Source organism: Magallana gigas, chromosome 2 (genome assembly GCF_963853765.1).
Source record: "Magallana gigas chromosome 2, xbMagGiga1.1, whole genome shotgun sequence".
Taxonomy (NCBI): Eukaryota; Metazoa; Mollusca; class Bivalvia; order Ostreida; family Ostreidae; genus Magallana; species Magallana gigas.
Genome location: NC_088854.1, coordinates 37,727,422 through 37,747,189, shown reverse-complemented (window position 1 = coordinate 37,747,189; position 19,768 = coordinate 37,727,422). Strand labels below are relative to the sequence as shown.

The window sequence follows — 19,768 nt, the reverse complement described above, 5'->3', positions numbered from 1 at the left end:
CACATTAAAAAAATAGTCAATATTTATTTTGTAATGTCTTAATATCAGATTTATGGCAAAATTATACATTCAGAATTCAGAACTTACATTAAACTTCGAGATAACCAAAGTTACATTTTCTTATAATGTTTTTAGGGTTGGGTGGGGGGGTTGGGGGTTGGGGGGGGGGGGCAAAGATGCTTTATACCCAACATAGTCCTTGATGTCTCAAAATAAAATTAAGACCTAGTTTTCTTCATGAGAAACTTATAGAGAATGAGATGGAATTCTTCTGGTTTGTTTTTCCATGCAGCGTGCCCAGCTCCTTTTATCATGTGGAGTTCATCATGGCCAGGCAAGTTCTTCAAATTGGTTGTATATACTGGACCAATAGACCTATCATTTTCCCCATAAACAATAGCTGTTGGAATCTAAAAAATCAAAAAAAATTCAAAGTGAGCATAACTTCATCTACAGTATTATGATAAAATCATAAACAAGAGTCCCAGGGGCCACATCACTCACCAGAGCAACAAAAGCATTAACTGTGATTTCAAAATCAGCATCAAAATATCTTGAAATCTGCCGATTTTAACCCACATATTTTTATGTTAAATACCAAGCCCCTTTTGTTGTTTTAGTATTTGTAAGAAGATTTTTCTCTATTTCTATATAACCCCTCCCCCCACTATTCTCTAGGGAATCATGGTTTGATCAAACTAAAATCTGCACAACCCATGCTTTTACACAAGTAATGATAGAAATTGGCACATACCTAAACTTTATCATTTACTTACCAATATATATTCAAACAATAAACAAATGGGTGAATAATATGAGTATACTTACATTTAGACTCTTGTACTTCTCTTGCGGGGTCCATGAAGAGGAAGGGCAGTGAGTAGCTCCCGCTCATGGATGGACTGACAATGACGGGAGTTCTCAGATCCAGTGCAGTGATCAACTTCTCCAGGAAAAGTCCCCTGTCTCCGACATCAACCTTCTGACTTTTTGAGTTTTTACCTGTACAAAATTTAAAATCAATCTTTGACGTGCAAAATGTAATTTAATCTGACATTCAAAAATCACTCAGAATTCAGTGATTAACTATTAAAGACCAATGCTCACCACCACATCAACCCAGTTATTAACTAGAGATATCTACAATTATAGACATGCATGGTTAAATACCAGTAGGAATTCCTCATCAGTCATAAACTTTGACAGTCAGTGACATATGACCACTCTGAGCTAGGCTGCAGTCATTATTACATTCGGTGGTTTAAAATCGACTAAACTTTGTGTTTAACTGCTGCAGCTGACAAGGAAGCGAATGCACTCTAATTCAGTACTATACTGTAGATTCTTTATTAATTGACTGTAAGATACTTTAAAATATCTGCATATAATCGCGAGACGCATCCCTCAAAGATTTTAAAATCTACCTCTTATTTCTTTGAGCTAGCGCCGCGAGCTAAATTAGCTTATGAGAAAAAGTTTGACATTTGTGAGTTTAACATTCCTATTATTGATAGAAAACATCAGAATCACACAATGAAATACTTGTGTAAAATAAGGAATCTACAGTAAGGTATTGCAATTATTGTAGTTATACAACTATTCAGACTCTATTATTTTCAATTAAAGTAAGTATGGTAACAATCTCACAATCTTAATTCCTGTAAAACTTCTTCGTAAAACCACTTACCTTCTGGTAAATCAACTGCGACCGGTTGGTACCCTAGAGCAGAAAAAATGGCCAGTGTGTTTGTTTTCTCCCAGTCTTCAGAAGAGAATGATTGTCCATGAAGAAACAGAATATCCCTGCCCCCAAGCTTGGGTAAAACATCCCGGTAAACTATCTCCACACTATAAAAGCACACCAAAAACTTTGACAAAGTACCGGTACATTTATGCACACAGTTAATGTATGATGCGAACTGTGTTCCAAAAACCGATTGCCTGATTATGTTAAATGTACAAGGGAGGCTTGCAGTTACTGTGTTTCAGAATGACTAAAAACATTGCATGGAAGTTAATTTGCTTATAATATATTATCGCAAACCCAACATGGATGTACACGCTACGTCCGAAGTGGCATTGCATTGAGTGATGATACTTTCTACTCGGTGTATTTCAATTTCAATTACGATTCGACCAAATATTCTGATCGGCGCATTTATATAGACCCGCCCATTAACAAAAAGCGTGTAGTAAACAGGTAAACATGATGCAAACACGTGGAAACAAATGTCGGAGAAAGAACAGTTGTACTTGCAAGTTAAAATAATTACATGCAGAGTTGTTTGAGAACAAACGGGGCGATGTTTACGTACATGTGTTTATGTTCTAATTCGTTACACTCAACCGAACATAAATAATTTATGAAATAAATAAACACAGTGTGTAGGTACAGAAGCGCTCTCAAGAGTGCAGTTTATTACATGTAAAAGTAATACACAAATATCTTCCGGTAAATCCTCAGTTCTCTACAATAATGAGAAAAACTGTTAATAACAATAAAATGATACATGAAAATGAGTATGGTTGGGTGGGTGGGAGGGGGCCACGTCTTACTGCACGAAGAGAGAGCCTTCGAATGGCGCTAAATTCCTTAATAACTTAACACGAGAAGTCGCACTTCTCTAATTTAAATGCCTGTATAACAGGTGAAATACTCATTATAGAAACCAATCAAATTTGGTTTCCGGTATAAATATAAATAAACAAAAACACGTGTTCGACAGACACACATGTCATCATACCTTTAATAAATAAGACATTCAGTATAACAAAATAAATAGTGCCTGTTTGGGAGGATAACAGTTGAAATTGACACCCCTCGAAAACCATTGTCAACCTCCACTTCGCGTCGGTTGACAATGATTTTCGAGGGGTGTCAATTTCAACTGTTACCGTCCCAAACAGGCACTATTTATATAATGTTACCCGTTGCTAAGTGCGTTGCTATCGCTGAGGGTAATAGAACGGATTATGAACTGCGTCTTAACCAATCAGATTTCAGTATTTATCATGAAAGTATAACAAAACGCATTGCTGTATGTATGAATGAGTGCATGTGTGAATGTTGTGATAAGTCACATGGTTTTTCAGGTTCAGGTATATATGTCTCATCGACCAATGACGGACGACTTTTAAGTCATTAATATGCATGCGTACTAACTTCGTTCAAAGTCCCGCCAAATCCAGTTCCCACAGATTCTACCCTTTACGGCGTTAGTTTCATGTACCAATGTACTCCTGATCTTCAAAGATTCAGCTTTCCATTTATTATTTAAAGTCCTGGATACCTGGTTAGATCACTGTTAAACATATATTCAGTGATACTGTCGGTAAATCACCGGTATTATAATTGGGAAAACCATTGTGTTTGTAATTAAGTTAAATATATAGTACATGTAATTGTCTTTCGTCAACGTGTGTGTGTTGTGTTGTGAATGTGTTTTCTGTGTTTTCTATGTTTCTTTTCTTATACCATATAAAAGCATAAATAAGCACGAATCCAGACTTTGATCGTTATTTCTTTAAGGACCCTGTGACATGAGTAAGAATGTCAATGTTTTCATTGGTCATAAACCATATGAGCTTTTCATCAGTGTCCATTTCATCAAAGTGCTTACAATTAACTATTCACTTATATAAATAATTCTTTCCTCCTGAGCATGACTACAGATGAATAAAAATGTCTCTCATCATCAACTAAATTATTGTTGCATCTAAGCCAAAACTTTTCAGGCAGGGATGGCGCGCATACATGTAGGCCTACAGATTGGACTTCGCTCATTGAATAACATACCTTATTCAGCTTATTGTGAAGAAATAAGTCAGAAACTGTTTGGTGAACAAATATATTTTACATTACCGTTCATATTGTACCATTTGTGAAAAATCGCATGAGTTGAACAGACTCTTTTTCCTCACAAAAAGATTGCTGCAAAATGTAGATCCACGTGAAAATTCGGGTTGACACGCCATGAAATCCATTAGACGTTCAACAGCATATGTCTTCACTTATAAAACAACCATTTTAACAAGAGCTTGGACTTTGGTTAGTTGTGTCAATGGGCAATGTGACGGAGGCATGTCTTGTAGTGTTTGCGAATTTACCTCGGGATCGAGATTGCAGTAATCGTGTTGTTGAACTTTCTAGATAAACATGTGTTTTTGAATTCCCACGTGTTCTGGTGATTTATTCCCGTATTTACAAAGATATTACAGTGGCGACGAGGTGGAGCATTTTCGACTTATTTCGGATCAAGAGGACACTTGAATCATAAGCGAAATGCGCGGGGGTGTTAAGGAAGCATATGGAATCTGAGTTACATGTTATTCCGTGAAATCACAAATCTTAATTATTATGTACATATTCAAATATCTAAGCAACGAAACGTAGATAAAAAACAAAAAAAAATACTGAAGACAATTTTTTTCCAGAAATTAGTTTGTATTACGTAGATTTACACATTGATGACGTCATGACTAAAAGTTGAATGTCGTGTGAATTTGATCGGAAAGCATTGTAAACATATTCAAAATATAACTAATCTAAGAACTCTAATAAAGTATTGTGGTGTGATTTATTGAGAATTGAACATAAGAATACTGGGGGAGATGTTAGTTTAATCAATCATTCGCTAAAAGGTATGTACATTTGCTTTTATTTCTCGGCCAGGCTTTCCTCTGTCGTTGTTTACGATACAAAAATCCAACTAGAACAACACTACCCCGTATAAATTGAACTTGAAATTTTATACGTATCGTTAGTTAAATATGCTTAAATTGAAAAGTGCTGCTAGAATCCCAAGTTGTGTGTTGTTTTGATGCAATTTGCCGTTTTCCGTGCAAACTATATAAAAGTGGGGAAGGTTTTACGAGAACCGGATTAATAACTTTTTAATGAGGAAAAACACAGGATTCTAGCAGCGGTTTTTATTAAACTGAGATGTTTTGCTTTCAATTGGTATGTTCATTTTATTTTTTAAACCGCGGGGTAGTGTTGTTCTATCTCATTTTATGTTAAGGAAGCTATTTATAGTTGTCACATGATAATGCACCAATGTTGCAGTAATGTACTACCCGATTTTATTGCACTGACATCTATTTTAAAGGATAATACTAAGTTTTTGATCTTATTCAAAATAATTATTTAATTTCACGATTTTGAATATAACAGTCAAAATAAGACGCTCAATTGTCCATATGCTTCCTCAACACCCCCGCGTGACGAATATCGGAAAGCTTGGTGAATTTCAGGAGGGAAAGGAATCTTTCGTAAATTATGCGGAGAGGATGGAACAGTTTTTCGTCGCGAACGAGGTAAAAGATGAAAAAAAAGTGGCGGTGCTTTTATCAGTGATTGGACCCGCAACCTATGGAATTTTTAAGAACTTGTTACAGCCACAACTGCCGAAAAACACTTCGTTTGAGAACATTGTTGGTGCTTTGAAAAACTACTATATGCCTAAACCGCTAGTCATCTGATTCTCTGAAAGATTTAAATTTAATAAAAGAAACCAGAAGGAAGGGGAAACGGTGAATGAGTACGTATGTGAACTGAAAAAACTTTCGGCAGACTGTGAATTTGGTGACTTTCTTAAGGAGGTTTTGCGTTTGGTTTGCGGACTCAAATCAGAGGCCATACAGAAGAAGTTGTTGTCCTAAGCGAAGTTAGATTTCGATGGAGCAGTCAGAATAGCCACAGCAATGGAAATTGCCGATAAGGATACTCAATCATTCGCAGGAAATACAGAGTCGGTTCACTTCATGAATTCGAAACCTGGACAGAGAGGAAAACCAACATCAGCAGGACCTAAGAAGCCAGGATATCGCGGTGGAGAGAAGCACTATTTGGATGCTGGTAAACACAGAAACACTATTAAATGCTACAAATGTGGGAAACCTGGATATATAGCTAAACATTGTAAAGTCCAGGGAAAATTTTATTTGAAACAAGATAAGACTACCCATTATGTACAGGACAGTGAATATTCTCTTGATGAGGAGGAGGATCTGTCAATTTATTCCGTACACAGCACAAGCGAGGTCGACAAAGACAAGAGCTACTCAATTGGACTAAGTATCAACGGGTCAATAGTGCAATTTCAGTTAGATACAGGAAGTGCTCGTACAATCATGAATGAACACACTTATCAGAAAATGCTTACCGGCTGTAAGCTAAAGAAATCGACAATCGTGCTAAGATCGTACACGAAGGAGATCATTCCCATTCTTGGTGAATGTAGTGTGACTGTTGTATATGGAGAGCAGCATCTGACGAATATGTCTGTGCTAGTCATAAAAGGGAGTCAGCCGTGCTTGCTGGGAAGAGACTGGTTATCAAAAATTCAGATGGACTGGAAGGAAATTTTCATGGTGACGAAGGACAGAATTGAACACTTGACAAAGGAGTATGCTGATCTGTTTGAGGAGAACCAAAATCCAATCAAGTTTCAATGCAAGCATAAAACTGAAGGAGGGATGCTCACCAATATTTTGCAAGGCAAGACCTGTGCCTTATGCTTTAAGAGACAAAGTTGAAGGAGAGCTCAAGAAACTACAGGAGAAAGGAGTTATCTATCCAGTCAAACACAGTGAATGGGCTGCCCCCATTGTCGTTGTGCCAAAGGCGGACAAGTCGGTGCGTTTATGTGGAGATTACAAAGTGACTGTCAACCGAGTGATCAGTGAAGAGCAGTACCCTCTACCAAACACTGATGACATGTTTGCGTCCCTTGCGGGAGGTCAGAAGTTCACAAAACTGGACTTAAGACAGGCATACTCACAGGTGGAGCTGGAGAGTGACTCAGAGGAGTACCTTACAATAAACACGCATCATGGACTATTTCGCTACCGAAGACTTGCGTATGGAGTAAGCTCCGCTAGCGCCATATTTCAGGCAATTATGGACAAGATCCTGTCAGGACTACCACAAGTAGTGTGTCGAATTGATGACATTTTGATCACAGCCCCCGATGATGAAACTCATTTTAAGACTGTTAAGGAGGTATTTCATCGCTTGCGCCAGTACAACATGACACTGCGGCAGGACAAGTGCATCTTCATGGCGGATCAGGCCGTGTACATGGGATTCATGGTGGACAAACACGGGATACATCCCACAGATGAGAAGATTGCTGTAATTCGTGATGCTCCTAGACCAACAAATGTGAAAGAACTAAAGGCTTACCTGGGTTTGCTGAATTACTATGGTTCATTTCTGCAGAATCTGAGTACTGTATTGCATCCTTTACATCACCTGTTGAAAAAGGGAGAGCAGTGCACGTGGACAGATGAATGTGAAAGCAGCTTTGAAGCAAACAAGCAGATGAATACAAAGGGCAAGTTACTGGTATTCTACGACATGAAAAAAACCCTGCGGTTAGCTTGCGACTCATCAGCATATGGAGTTGGAGCTGTAGTCTCGCATTTGATGGAGGATGGCTCAGAGAGGCCAATCGCCTTTGCTTCTCGTACTTTAAGTACCAGCGAGAGGAACTATGCTCAACTGGAGAAAGAAGCATTGTCATTGATCTTTGGTGTGAAGAAGTTCCACAAGTATCTGTACGGCAGAACTTTTACCCTCATCACAGACCACAAACCATTGGTAACTATCTTTGGACCCAAAAATGGTATACCTACCTTAGCCGCAGCCAGGATGCAGAGATGGGCACTAATTCTCTCAGGATATCAATATCAGATTGTATATCGTCCATCTCAGGAAAATGGAAATTGTGATTCACTATCCAGATTGCCAGTAGAGGGGAATTTCGGTACAGAAGAATATGAGGATGTCTACTGCACAGGGCTGGACAACACAGAGCTACCCATATGTAACACAGACATTGCTCGTGCAACAAAGGTGGATCCTCTTTTAGCCCGGGTATTTGAACTTACCTTGAACGGCTGGCCAAGTCAGGTTAACGATCCAGAACTTCAACCTTTCTTTGAGCGCAGGAGCAGTTTGAGTATAGAACAAGGGATTATCCTTTGGGGAATCCGAGTGGTAATTCCTATGGCACTGCGTAAACGGATCATGGAGGAGCTTCATGAAGAGCACCATGGTATGTGCAGGATGAAGGCTCTTGCACGAGGATATGTATGGTGGCCAAACTTAGACAGAAACATTGAGGAGGACAGTGCAGGCATGTCCGTCATGTATGTCCGTCAGGAACAGCCCCCAGTCTGCCACATTACACCCATGGATTTGGGCAACCAGACCATTTCAACGCATCCATTTTGATTATGCCGAGTATAAGGGACAATCTCTACTTATTGTCAATGACAGTTATTCAAAGTGGTTGGAAGTCATTCCAGTGAGATCAACCACCAGTGCTAACACTATTGACAAACTCCGGATGCTGTTTGCGTCAACCGGATTACCAGAGGAGATAGTGAGTGACAATGGACCACAGTTCACGTACCATGAATTTCGTGACTTTACACGTCAAAATGGTATAAAACATACCCTCGTTCCACCGTACCACCCGCAATCCAATGGATTTGCTGAGCGAGGAGTACAGATAGTGAAGAAGGCCCTGAAAAGTAAAGATGTTGAGGGACGACAACAATCGCTAGAGCATCGATTAGCGAACTTCCTATTAAAGTATAGAGTTACTCCCCACACAACTACTGGTGTGTCACCCTCTGAGCTATTTCTGAAGAGGCAACTTAGAACGCGTCTCACACTGGTGAAGCCTGACATCGGAAAGAGTGTTGAGAAAAGCCAGCAGCGGATGAAAGACTTTCATGATCGAGGCAAGGTGAAGGTCAGACAGTTTGAAGAAGGAGATCAAGTGCAAGTGAAGACTACAATTCAGCCTGGGAAATGGAAGTGGCTACCTGGAACAGTAAACAAAGTTTATGGTCCACTTACTTACCTAGTCCAAGTCGGAAATCGCAAAAGATTTTGTCACCTTGACCACTTGCTAGCTTGCAATGCTAAACTTCCACAAGCGTTGCCGCCCCTGAGCGACTTTTCCTTGAAGGAGCCGACCAGACCTACAGTGGATCTACCAGAGGAAGTGGATCTCCCGAATGCAGAACCTTCTAAGGAAGCAGGATGTTCCCCACCATCTAGTAAAACGTCGAAGACACCGTCTACCACCAGTCGAGTGATGTCATCCAGGGCGGCGAACCAGTCAATGAGCATACCCTCACCACGGCCCATGCGTGAACGCAAACCCGTCCGTAGGCTCATTGAGGAAATCTGACTTACTTTGTGACATTTGGACGTTTTTTATGTTGAAAGTTTTGTTTGTTAATCTTCGTGTTTAAGGTTAAATCAAATCTGTTATTTTGGTGTACTTGGATCATTTGTTTAAATTCAAGAAAGAATTTAAGATTTTAAAAGGGAGGAGTGTTGTGTTTGCGAATTTACCTCGGGATCGAGATTGCAATAATCGTGTTGTTGAACTTTCTAGATAAACATGTTTTTTTGAATTCTAACGTGTTCTGGTGATTTATTCCCGTATTTACCAAGATATTACATGTCTATTTCATGGCTGGCCATTCAGCCATAGTTCTTTGAAATCAACAAGATTTGTCTGGCTTATGAGTGAAAACTACGCAGTCGGTGTATATGTTTCACTTGAAACCAGCGTCATTTTAACTAGTTTTGACGCAAGAAAAAGATATGACATCCTACTGAAAGTCCAAGGCCTTGTTAAAATGGTTCTAAATCTGTACTGAAAATCTTTGAAACATCGTCACCAGCTCCGTAAATTGAAGAAGTGTGGTTTGTTCATATATATGTAATAGGAGATCTTTAAATTAATTAACCACTTCTTAATTCAGTTCATTGGGATACGAGGTTCCGTTGCCTCATTCATCATAACACGTAAGACAAATAAAGTTTTATATGTGTATTAAACAAAAAAATCATCAATAGGCAAATGAAAAGAGGAATGTAAAACCCTATGGTTATTGAAAAGGAGTGGTGGACTTAAAAGCTGCTTGGTCCGATTTTTTTGTTATTACAGTATCAATTTTTTTTCCATACAAACCATTTATGTTAGGAAGTTATGGACTTTCTTCTATTTACACGAGCAGAATCAGTCTCCTTTCAAAGTTAGAAATATTCAAAGTAAATAAAAATAATTTCTTTTTGGGCAAACGAAAAAACAAACCGAAGTGCATCACGGGAATGTTTAGAAAAGGAAACCGTTTGGTTTCGTCCCCCAAATGATTGGGGTTATTCAACCCGCATGCTATGCATCGATTGTAAAGAAAGCAAACTTCAGAAATATTAGCGAACAAAACGTACACATGTTTATTTGTTATTTGTCTGATCATTTCGACCTTTATTTAATGCGATGTTAAAGTTGTAATACAACCATACCCGTCTCGTCGTCAGGGGTGAAATTAAAATGAGGCGAAATATCGCGGTACCCTTTTATGTCGTTTGTTTGTTAGCAAATTTTGTCCGTATTTTTCTTCATTGAAATTTAGCTAAATTGACTAGAAAAAACTGCTGCAATGTCTATTATAACACATATACTAAGCATAACCATCGTTTAAAAGCGTGCATAAAATTTGATATAAAATCGGACCAAGCAGCTTTAATGTAAACAATAAATAAATAAACTAATTAATATGCTAAGAGTTACTATAGAAAATTTAGTTCTTGGTCAAATAAAAGGAAAAGAATATCTACTAACCTAGAGAGGTTAAGGGCATAAAGAATTGATTAGAACTTTGCCACCGACTCATCAGATTTCCGAGAGTGTTCGTTATTAATAGGAACTTTACCCAATCAAAAAGATACTAGATATAGAAGTTAACCAATAAAAACTCTTGTAACAAATACGGTTAAAGAAAGTAAACCAAACCTGATCGAATATGATGGAAATAGAATAAAATTTACGTAAGTAATTGTTGATTCTATTACAAATATAAAACTGTAAAATGGCGACTCGATCTGCACATGAATTTTAAAATTCGAAGGGCGATTAGATCTAGCGTGTGTGAGAGAAAGTCAGCGGCAAGCAAAGCGTCGGTTGACATCAGTAGTAAATATTGTCTGATGAATATTGAGGTACATGTAACAAAATTAATGTTTCTAAAGACTGAGTTTATGGTGGCATATCTCTGCCCCTTGTGTGCAAGTTATTTTTCCATCAAATATGTCGACACGCAAGATAAATATGTCGACATGCAAGAAAATTATGTCAACATGCAACATAACTATGTTGACATGCAAGAAAATTGCAATCAGATAAAAATTATAAAAAATTCTCAAATATCGCCCACTTGTGACATCCAAGATGCTAGATGCTACCTTTTTATGTCGACATGCAACTTATTTATGTTAACATGCAACTTATTTATGTCTACATGCAACTTATTTATGTCAACATGCAATTTATTTATGTCGACATGCAACTTACTTATGTTGACATGCGAGATAAATATGTCGACATGCAACTTATAAGTTGTATCTCAACATAACTTAGTCGCATGTTAACATAACTAAGTTGCATGTCGACATAAATAAGTTGCATGTCGACATAAAGAAGTTGCATGTTAACATAAAGAAGTTGCATTTCGACAAAAAAAAAATATTTTATCTCGTAATTACGAAAAAAGATCTCGTTTTTACGAGTTAATTATCTCGTTATTACGAGAAAAGATCTCATAATACCGAGAAAAGATCTCGTAATAACGAGAAAAGATCTCGTAATTACGAGTTAATTATTTCGTAATTACGAGATAATATCTCGTTATTTATCTCGTTATTATGAAAAAGATCTCGTTATAACGAGAAAAGATCTCGTAATAACGAGGAGATCTTTTCTCGTTATTACGAGATAATATCTCGTTATTTATCTCGTTATTATGAAAAAGATCTCGTTATAACGAGAAAAGATCTCGTAGTAACGAGGAGATCTTTTCTCGTTATTACGAGTTCATTTACTCGTTATTACGATAAAAGATCTCGTTATTACCAGTTAATTATCTCGTTATAACTAGAAAAGATCTCGTTATAACGAGTTAATTGCCTCGTTATAACGAGAAAAGATCTCGTAATTACGAGAAAAGATCTCGTTATTACGAGAAAAGATTTATTTAAAATGTGCATTTCTGAAAACACTGGTTCTCTCTTTTTCTTTCCATAAATGTTTATTCAATTCTGATTAATATTTAAATAACAACGGACATTATTCATTAATTTTTAAATACAATGATCGGATTTTACATTTAACTTATATGAAAAAGTGGAAAGAACTTTATGTTATTCTGCTTTTCATCTATTTATAATAATCCCACTCCGAAGTAAATACCAGGTAGCCCTTGTCGTAAAAACACATCTCTATTGTTACAGATGACTTTAATGACTATGTAGTTTCAATTATTGATATACATGATTTACCTGATTTGTGTTCATACACAACCTATATGTATATTGAAAATAATTGATTTTGTATATCAACATTTTGGAGTCTGAAAACAAATAACATGTATCCTTCTTATCTGTAAATACGGTAGTTAAATCAATTCATTGATCAATCTGCTTAACTACTTCTTCTAAAATTTCTTTAAAACTGATTGGTCCGATTTTATATCAAATTCTGAGTATGCTACTAAGCGATGATTATGCTAACAATATGTATAATAAAAGACATTGCAGTAGTCCAAACACTTTACATAAAGAGAATAGAATAAAGAAACGCGCCATTTTAAGTAGATCTTTCTCGTAATAACGAGATCTTTTCTCGTAATTACGAGATAATTATCTAGTAATAACGAGATCTTTTCTATTTTTTACGAGATCTTTTCTCGTAATTACGAGATAATTAACCACTCGTAATAAAGAGATCGTTTCTCGATATAACGAGATAATTAACTCGTAATACCGAGATCTTTTCTCGTAATAACGCGATTTTTTCTCGTAATTACGAGATAGAAATATTTTTAATGGCCCTATTCGTCTTTCGTACAATAGCGTCATCACTCAACGCATCAGTTTATCGGTCGTAGCGTGTACACCCATGTTGGGTTTGCGATAAAACAATGTGATAAGGTTTAATCTAAGCTTCCTTGTCTACCTTAAAACTTACTATGGTGACCCTATCATCTTTTTAGACCGATTTTTCAACCTACATAAATCTCATACAAATTGAATGACTTTGCTTGTGCCGGTACTATTTGATTCTCATTTTAATAAGGTATCTATAATACAACAAAAATCCAAATCTACGTTGTTGTTTTTTTTAGGTAAAGCCAACAGAAACTCAATATGATATGGTGGTTAAAGGATGATAAAGGGGGTATGTGTTGTGGGAGGTTAAGTCGTAATAGTAAAGTACATTTTGTAAACTTTTCCCAAAATGGTATGAATCATATAAACAAACCTTAAATTTAATTATCAATTACTGGGGAATCATCATTGTTCGGGGGGGGGGGGGGGGGTCGATCACACTACTGACAAAATTACGTCCCTTGGAAACAGGAAATTTTTCGCCACGCACGAATATTGATCGAATACAAATGATTCCACAGTAAGCATCTATTCTGTTTGTTAGGAGGTGACTTTTATTTGATAGCAATCACATAATTACATACCTGTCCATCTTTTACCTCCACCTCTATTCTGTGAGTTTGAACGTCTAGAGTTTTAGCCTTGTCTAGAACAGCCTGAGATATCTCGGTCATCTCGACCTCTGTGTTCTTCTTCGTGAGGAATGTGTTGAAGTATTTGTAGTTGTTGAATACGATGATCCCGACAGTGATAGTCAGGATAAGCAGGACCACTGATTTGTTGATATGTATGCATATGCCGGAGGGACTCGTTTACATATTATCTCAATGCAGCTTTAAAGACCAGAAATTGGGTATAAAAGCAACCAATCGGTGGAAATGGTGGAGAAAATGAATTTTCTGGTCACATTCAGTTTGCAGCACTTATTTTGCAAAAATAAAATATCAGCTTTTTTATTATCATTTGAAAATAGTTGCGCCAGGTCCTCTCATCACTGGGCATTTATTAGATGAATTCATTTTATTTATAAATGCTTATTTAATCTTAATTTTGGCTTCAAAAATTTGAAGCAGGGCTTAATTTTGAATTCCTGATCAGAGATTGGCAGATTGTGGGCGTGATTTTCATTTGTTATTGTTTACACCGGATGTTGGCTCACTCACATGCATATTTGTGATTGCGCCAAAATGAACCAATACTGTGTATTGGTACACATGCATTTTCTTGTAAAAGTAATGAGATATTTAGTTTTACTCACATTTATTAGTAAATCCATACTTTTTTCAACACATTCCTTTTAATTTTTGAATTGTTAGTGAAGAATATTAATCCTGCACACATCATAAAACTGTTCAACTATTCCTGGGTGAGAGAGAAAAAACAGGTATAGCCATTCCTTACTATAGTTTTGCAGCTTATCAATCCATCAAACCCCAAACAAATGTCTTTACACAAAAGAGTTCATTGAATTAGTTTAAAAAATTAAACACTTGATACTACATGCACACTGTCTTCAGTCATTTGCTACACATGTTCTTCGTCAGTTTCATTGCTGTAAATGTTTTACCCTGACCTGTTTAGCATTTGATAGGTAAGGAAAGGATAGCCTTAATAAATATTTGCGCTAGTAAACCAAATACATGACTACTAAATTTATAGATAAAATCAACTATAAATTAAAAACTTGCAGAATATAATAGTTAGTTTTATAAATTATTATTTTTTAGTTCTGTACAGTTAAAATGATTTAAAAACCCTTTCAGTGCCTCAATGGCATGGCACATTGGTAGAAAAGTGCGGGAGAAGCATCCATGAATTATCACAGTGAACTTCATCATATTACTCCCAGAGGTGGCCCATGTATGGAATGTTGTCAGGATTGGGAAACCAGCCTCTAACACATTTTATGACACAATCTGGCATTATGTCTCTACGATGCCACACTAAATTTCTGAACATTGGGTCTTGTTCTAATGCTCTCCGTTTTTTTTTAACATAGCAAGGACGATTCCAAACATCTCATGATACATCATTGTCCAAAATCTTTTGTATATTTCTTTACGTAAATTTCTATTTCTTCTGTGTTTTGGATGAGTGTCAGTTTCCCACCACAGCTGCCTATTTACTTCATCGGTGATGCATGGTCTGCAGAAACAATATATGCACTCTGTACTAATAGGATCCTGTTGAATTCTAAAATGTTGATTTACTTCCTCATCGTTGTCATTTATTTCTTCTGTATGATCTTGTGAGTCAGTCTGAGTTTCGGCATCCACTAATAAGCTACTATCAGAAATAACTGCTGAATCAAAATCCCAATCAAAATGATGGAAAATACCTCTTATATTTTCTATCTGGTCATCACTCAATTGCATTAAAACCTGCTGTTTCCTTGCCATTTTCAGATTTGAGATACTGTCAAAGTTTTCGCGGGTAAATGTCAAATTACTCTGATTTAATACCCATTAGCAACTTTCGCCAGTGCAGATTCCAAACAATGATAGAGGAGGGAGACAAAGAGGAAAACCTTTACTAACACCTACTAGTGTAAATAAATTAGTAAACACCAGTTAATGCAAATATTTTTAACTGTTTAATGTTTAATGCATTTTTTACTTTTTTCCTCACTGGGATGGGAAAATGGCGGAATTATATGTGTAGATATTAAACATTTAAAGATTATTTGAAAATTTATAGTTGTTTTTTTTCTGACATCACCTTGTTTTCCCCCAGAAAGGGGGACAGAATGGGTAAGCATGATTTTTCTCTAAGTTTCAAATCACAGGACTGCTTCATTATTGATCTAAAGGGGGGTGCTTAGCTATTGAATTGAATATTTTAATCACTGTTAAATAAATTTGGTTTCGTTGTGAATAAAAGTAAACTCTAAAACTTTTTTATTTACATGTAGTAGATTTAAAACGAAATAAATACTTTGAAAAAATACAGTTCTATTATAACAAATAATGTCCCACATATCCTCCATTAAAAGTGGACCATGCCAATGAATTCTCAAATTAGTTTTTATACTTCATAACCACTTTGTATTCTCTTCCTTCTAAACTAACATGGATATTGATTCTAAAAAACGCCCACCCTCATTCAAATTATCTATTCCGGGGGATAACCAAAGAAAGGATTCAATATTATCACTACTTAGTAATGTCAGAATGACCCTATTAAAATATAGATATATCTAAATATTTACATTAGCAAATATGCTCCATTATATAAACCTATAGGATAGCGTTCGATTTGTGTGAATTTTTCATGACATCACAATGATAATCGCACGCGCTTATCGTTTGACGATCGTTAAATAACAAGTCTACAGAACGATTTGCCATTTTCAAACGTACGAGGGTTGTCCAAAAAGTTCGTGGAAACGTACTTTTATTCAAAATAACGGCACCATTATTGTTACAGGTTTACCTATTTTTGCATCTCGGGAATCTCTTTACTTTGAAACAGGGTGGGAAACGCTTTATAGTAGAAGGAAAATATCCAGGCTAAAAACAATGTATAAAATTGACCGAAACCTTTTACCCAGTTATGTAATGGATATTTTTCCAAATAAGCGTGCTAATGTATCTAACTATTCTACCAGAAATGCACATAATTACATTATACCAAAATGTCTTTTGGAATTGTATAAATCTTCGTTTGTTCCTACTGTTGTTGATGAATGGAATGCACTTTCAACGGATGTCCGTGGAAGCGACTCTGTTCGCATTTTTAAGGAAAAAATACATGTTTCTGTCAAAAATGAAAATGTACTTACATGTAGAACTAGACCTAATTTTTTTAAATATAGGGATAGATTTTTGAATATCATTCATACCAAACTTCGTCACAATTGTGCACTAAATAATGATTGATTTCGATGTAATATTATCAACAGTTCACTCTGTTTGTGTGGTAAGCTCGAAGATACTTACCATTATTTTTTCACATGTAATAAATATAAAGATGCCAGAAATGTTCTATTTAATGACGTTTTTCAAATTGTAAATCTTAACATTGTCAATACTCATGTTTTACTTTGGGGTGACAGTTCAATAAGTGACAATGAAAACAATCATTTATTTACATTAGTTTATAATTTTATCAAAAATACTGAAAGATTTAACTGATCTTATAACTACCAGTACACCGTTGTTTATTATATACATGTCAATTGCATTTATGTATACGTCCATTCTATCCACTGACCTTTATTTATGTTGTGTACACATATATTGTATTATATCTTTGTATTGGGAGAGGGCGGTCTAAGTTATAGAACCTGTGCCCAATCCCAATTGTATTTTGTACAATAAAAATATGTTCAAATCAAATCAACGGCACCATTATCAGGAAAGTATTATAAGTAAGTATACAGGCCGCATGGCACAGTCTGACGTTGAGTTATAACGACGGTTCTATAATTATCGCTTGTGCTACTTGTGGATAAGTAAACTCGAACTATTTTGAGGTCTTTCTTGTTTCCTTTATCGTTTGTTTTGTTTCTATCGGTGTTTTACCTCAGTCGACACAATTTTAAGATGGCGTGCTGTTCCGTGCGGACAGCTGACGTCGCTTTTTCAAACGTTTTTATAAAAACTGTAACTATTCATATCTAAAGAATCAATTACAAAGTGTGGACAATTTTTACGCTGGGCCGTGCGTACTTTCCGCGACCCTGAGCTGAAAGCAAAAGTAAGCTTTTCTGCTCACTTTTTGTTCGGCGTCCGTCTGTCTGTCTGCCTGTCCGTAAACTTTTTACAATTTCGACTTCTCCAGAACCACTGGGCCGATTTCAACCAAAGTTGGCACAAAGCATCCTTAGGTAAAGGGAATTCAAATTTATTAAAATGAAGGGCCACGTCTTTTTTTCAAGGGGAGATAATTAAAAAATCATTGACAATTTGTTGGTAATTTCAAAATTCTGAAAAACCATTTGGCCAGAAAAGCTGTAACTTGAGTGGAAGCATCATCAGGAAGTGTACATTTAAGTTTGTTCAAATCATGATCTCTAGGGAGGTATGGTGGGGCCACAATGGATGATCGAATTTTTATATAGGAATATATAGAGAAAATGTTTCAAAATCTGTAACTGATCATCCAGAAAAGCTGTAACTTATATGGAAGCATTCTCAGGTAGTGTAGATTCAAGTTTATTATATCATATATATTGTTATGTATATACAAAATGTAGAGTAAATTTTTAACAATCTTCTTCTCTAAAACTGATCAGCCAGAAAGGCTGTAACTTGTGTGGAAGCATCCTCAGGTATTGTTAATTCAAGTTTGTTCAAATAATGATTCCCCAAAGGTAGGGTGGGGCCACAAAGGGGGTGTCGATTTTTTGATAGGAATATATATATAGAACATTTTTTAAAGTCCTTCTCAGAAACCGGTTGGGCAGAATAGCTGCAACTTGTGTGGAAGCATCCTCAGGTATGGAAGATTTAAATTTGTTCAAATTGTGATCCCCACAGGTAGGTTGGGCCGCAATGGGGGGGGTGTAAAAATTTTACATAAGAATATATAGGGAAATTTTTTTTTAAATCATCTAAAACACAATTTGTCTAAAAAAAGCTGTAACTTTTGTCGGTTCAGTTAGTGTAGATTAAAAGATTAAAATTTGTCAAAATTGGGGGGTGGTTCCAATTTTACAAAGGAAAAATTTGAATTATTCACTTGTTTTAAAGCTCTAATGTTATTAAATACGGTTTTACTTTGTGCAAGCATTTTGACATATTATTCTTTAAAAAATTTAGTCTTAGGCTTCTTGACAATTCTTGACAATTCTTCAGTCTCATAAAGGGTTCAAAGTTTGATGTAAGTTTATAATCCATATATAAACAGTTGTCTAAGTCTGGTCATCTTCTCGAAAACTGCAATGCCCAATATGTAATATACCTGTAAAATCATCCTGTTACAAAGACTAAATGATAAATATAAGAATTTTTTAATACAGGATCTATAATTTTACGACATTGTTCAGATATTTTGTATATACATACATACAGCTGGTTTTATTATGTCTATTGTTTCTCAGGTGAGCGATGTGGCCCATGTGCCTCTTGTTCTCTAAGAGGTCTTCCCCTACATATGTCATATTGATATAAAAGCAGGGGATTGGAGTCTGTGAAATATCTCGGATAACCTTAAGGCTCTCACATTTTTATTAGAAACACATGCATGTGGTCCACGTATTGCAGTCCTTTTTTAAACTTGTATCATACAATGCAATACAATATTGTAGAACAAATGATTCGATAAAATAGTACATCATATCATACAATATGATAATGATATATTACAATATTTTATGAAAGGATACAGTACTGCATCATATCATATAAATATTGTATCATATGATATTTTGTTTTCCCTCGGACTGAAATGTCACATTTTCATTGGATTAAACATGGCACGTGATTGCCTCATTTATCTCTATGTAGGTTCTGTGAGGATTAATATTAGGCAATATGGCCGTCATTGGCCGCCGCCTCACCTATTCATCTCGATTTTTCATATTATTTAACACAGAAATCGTGTTAATAGTAGGTCATTAAAATATTTAGAGTAGTGGCCCTTTGGAATTATTTTTTAAATTAGAGTAGTTGCCCTTTGAATATTGACGTCACATTGTTGTGTCTGGAGCAGAACAAAATGGCAGCGTCTAAATTTGCTCAAATCTCTGCAGAAGTTTAAAATTGAATAGCAACAAAACATTGTAAGTAATATGGCTGAAGCAAAGATTTTTTAAGCGTATTTGAAAGGTGGTATTGATAATTTTGAAGA

The 19,768-nt window shown here is 35.9% G+C and overlaps 2 protein-coding genes across 2 annotated transcripts in view; both read right to left on the bottom strand.

The window, feature by feature from the left end:
* LOC105332456 (putative protein-lysine deacylase ABHD14B) overlaps positions 1-19,768 on the bottom strand; it is a 52,640-nt gene that overhangs the window by 1,400 nt on the left and 31,472 nt on the right. The gene's annotated exons all lie outside the window — the stretch shown is intronic.
* On the bottom strand, positions 275-4,237 carry LOC136271525 (protein ABHD14A-like). Its single transcript, XM_066071691.1, has 4 exons — positions 4,217-4,237; positions 1,688-1,868; positions 829-1,002; positions 275-410 (listed from the first exon to the last, which is right to left on the bottom strand). Exons 1-4 carry the CDS (start codon positions 4,235-4,237, stop codon positions 379-381), a joined length of 408 nt encoding a protein of 135 aa, XP_065927763.1. The 3' UTR covers positions 275-378.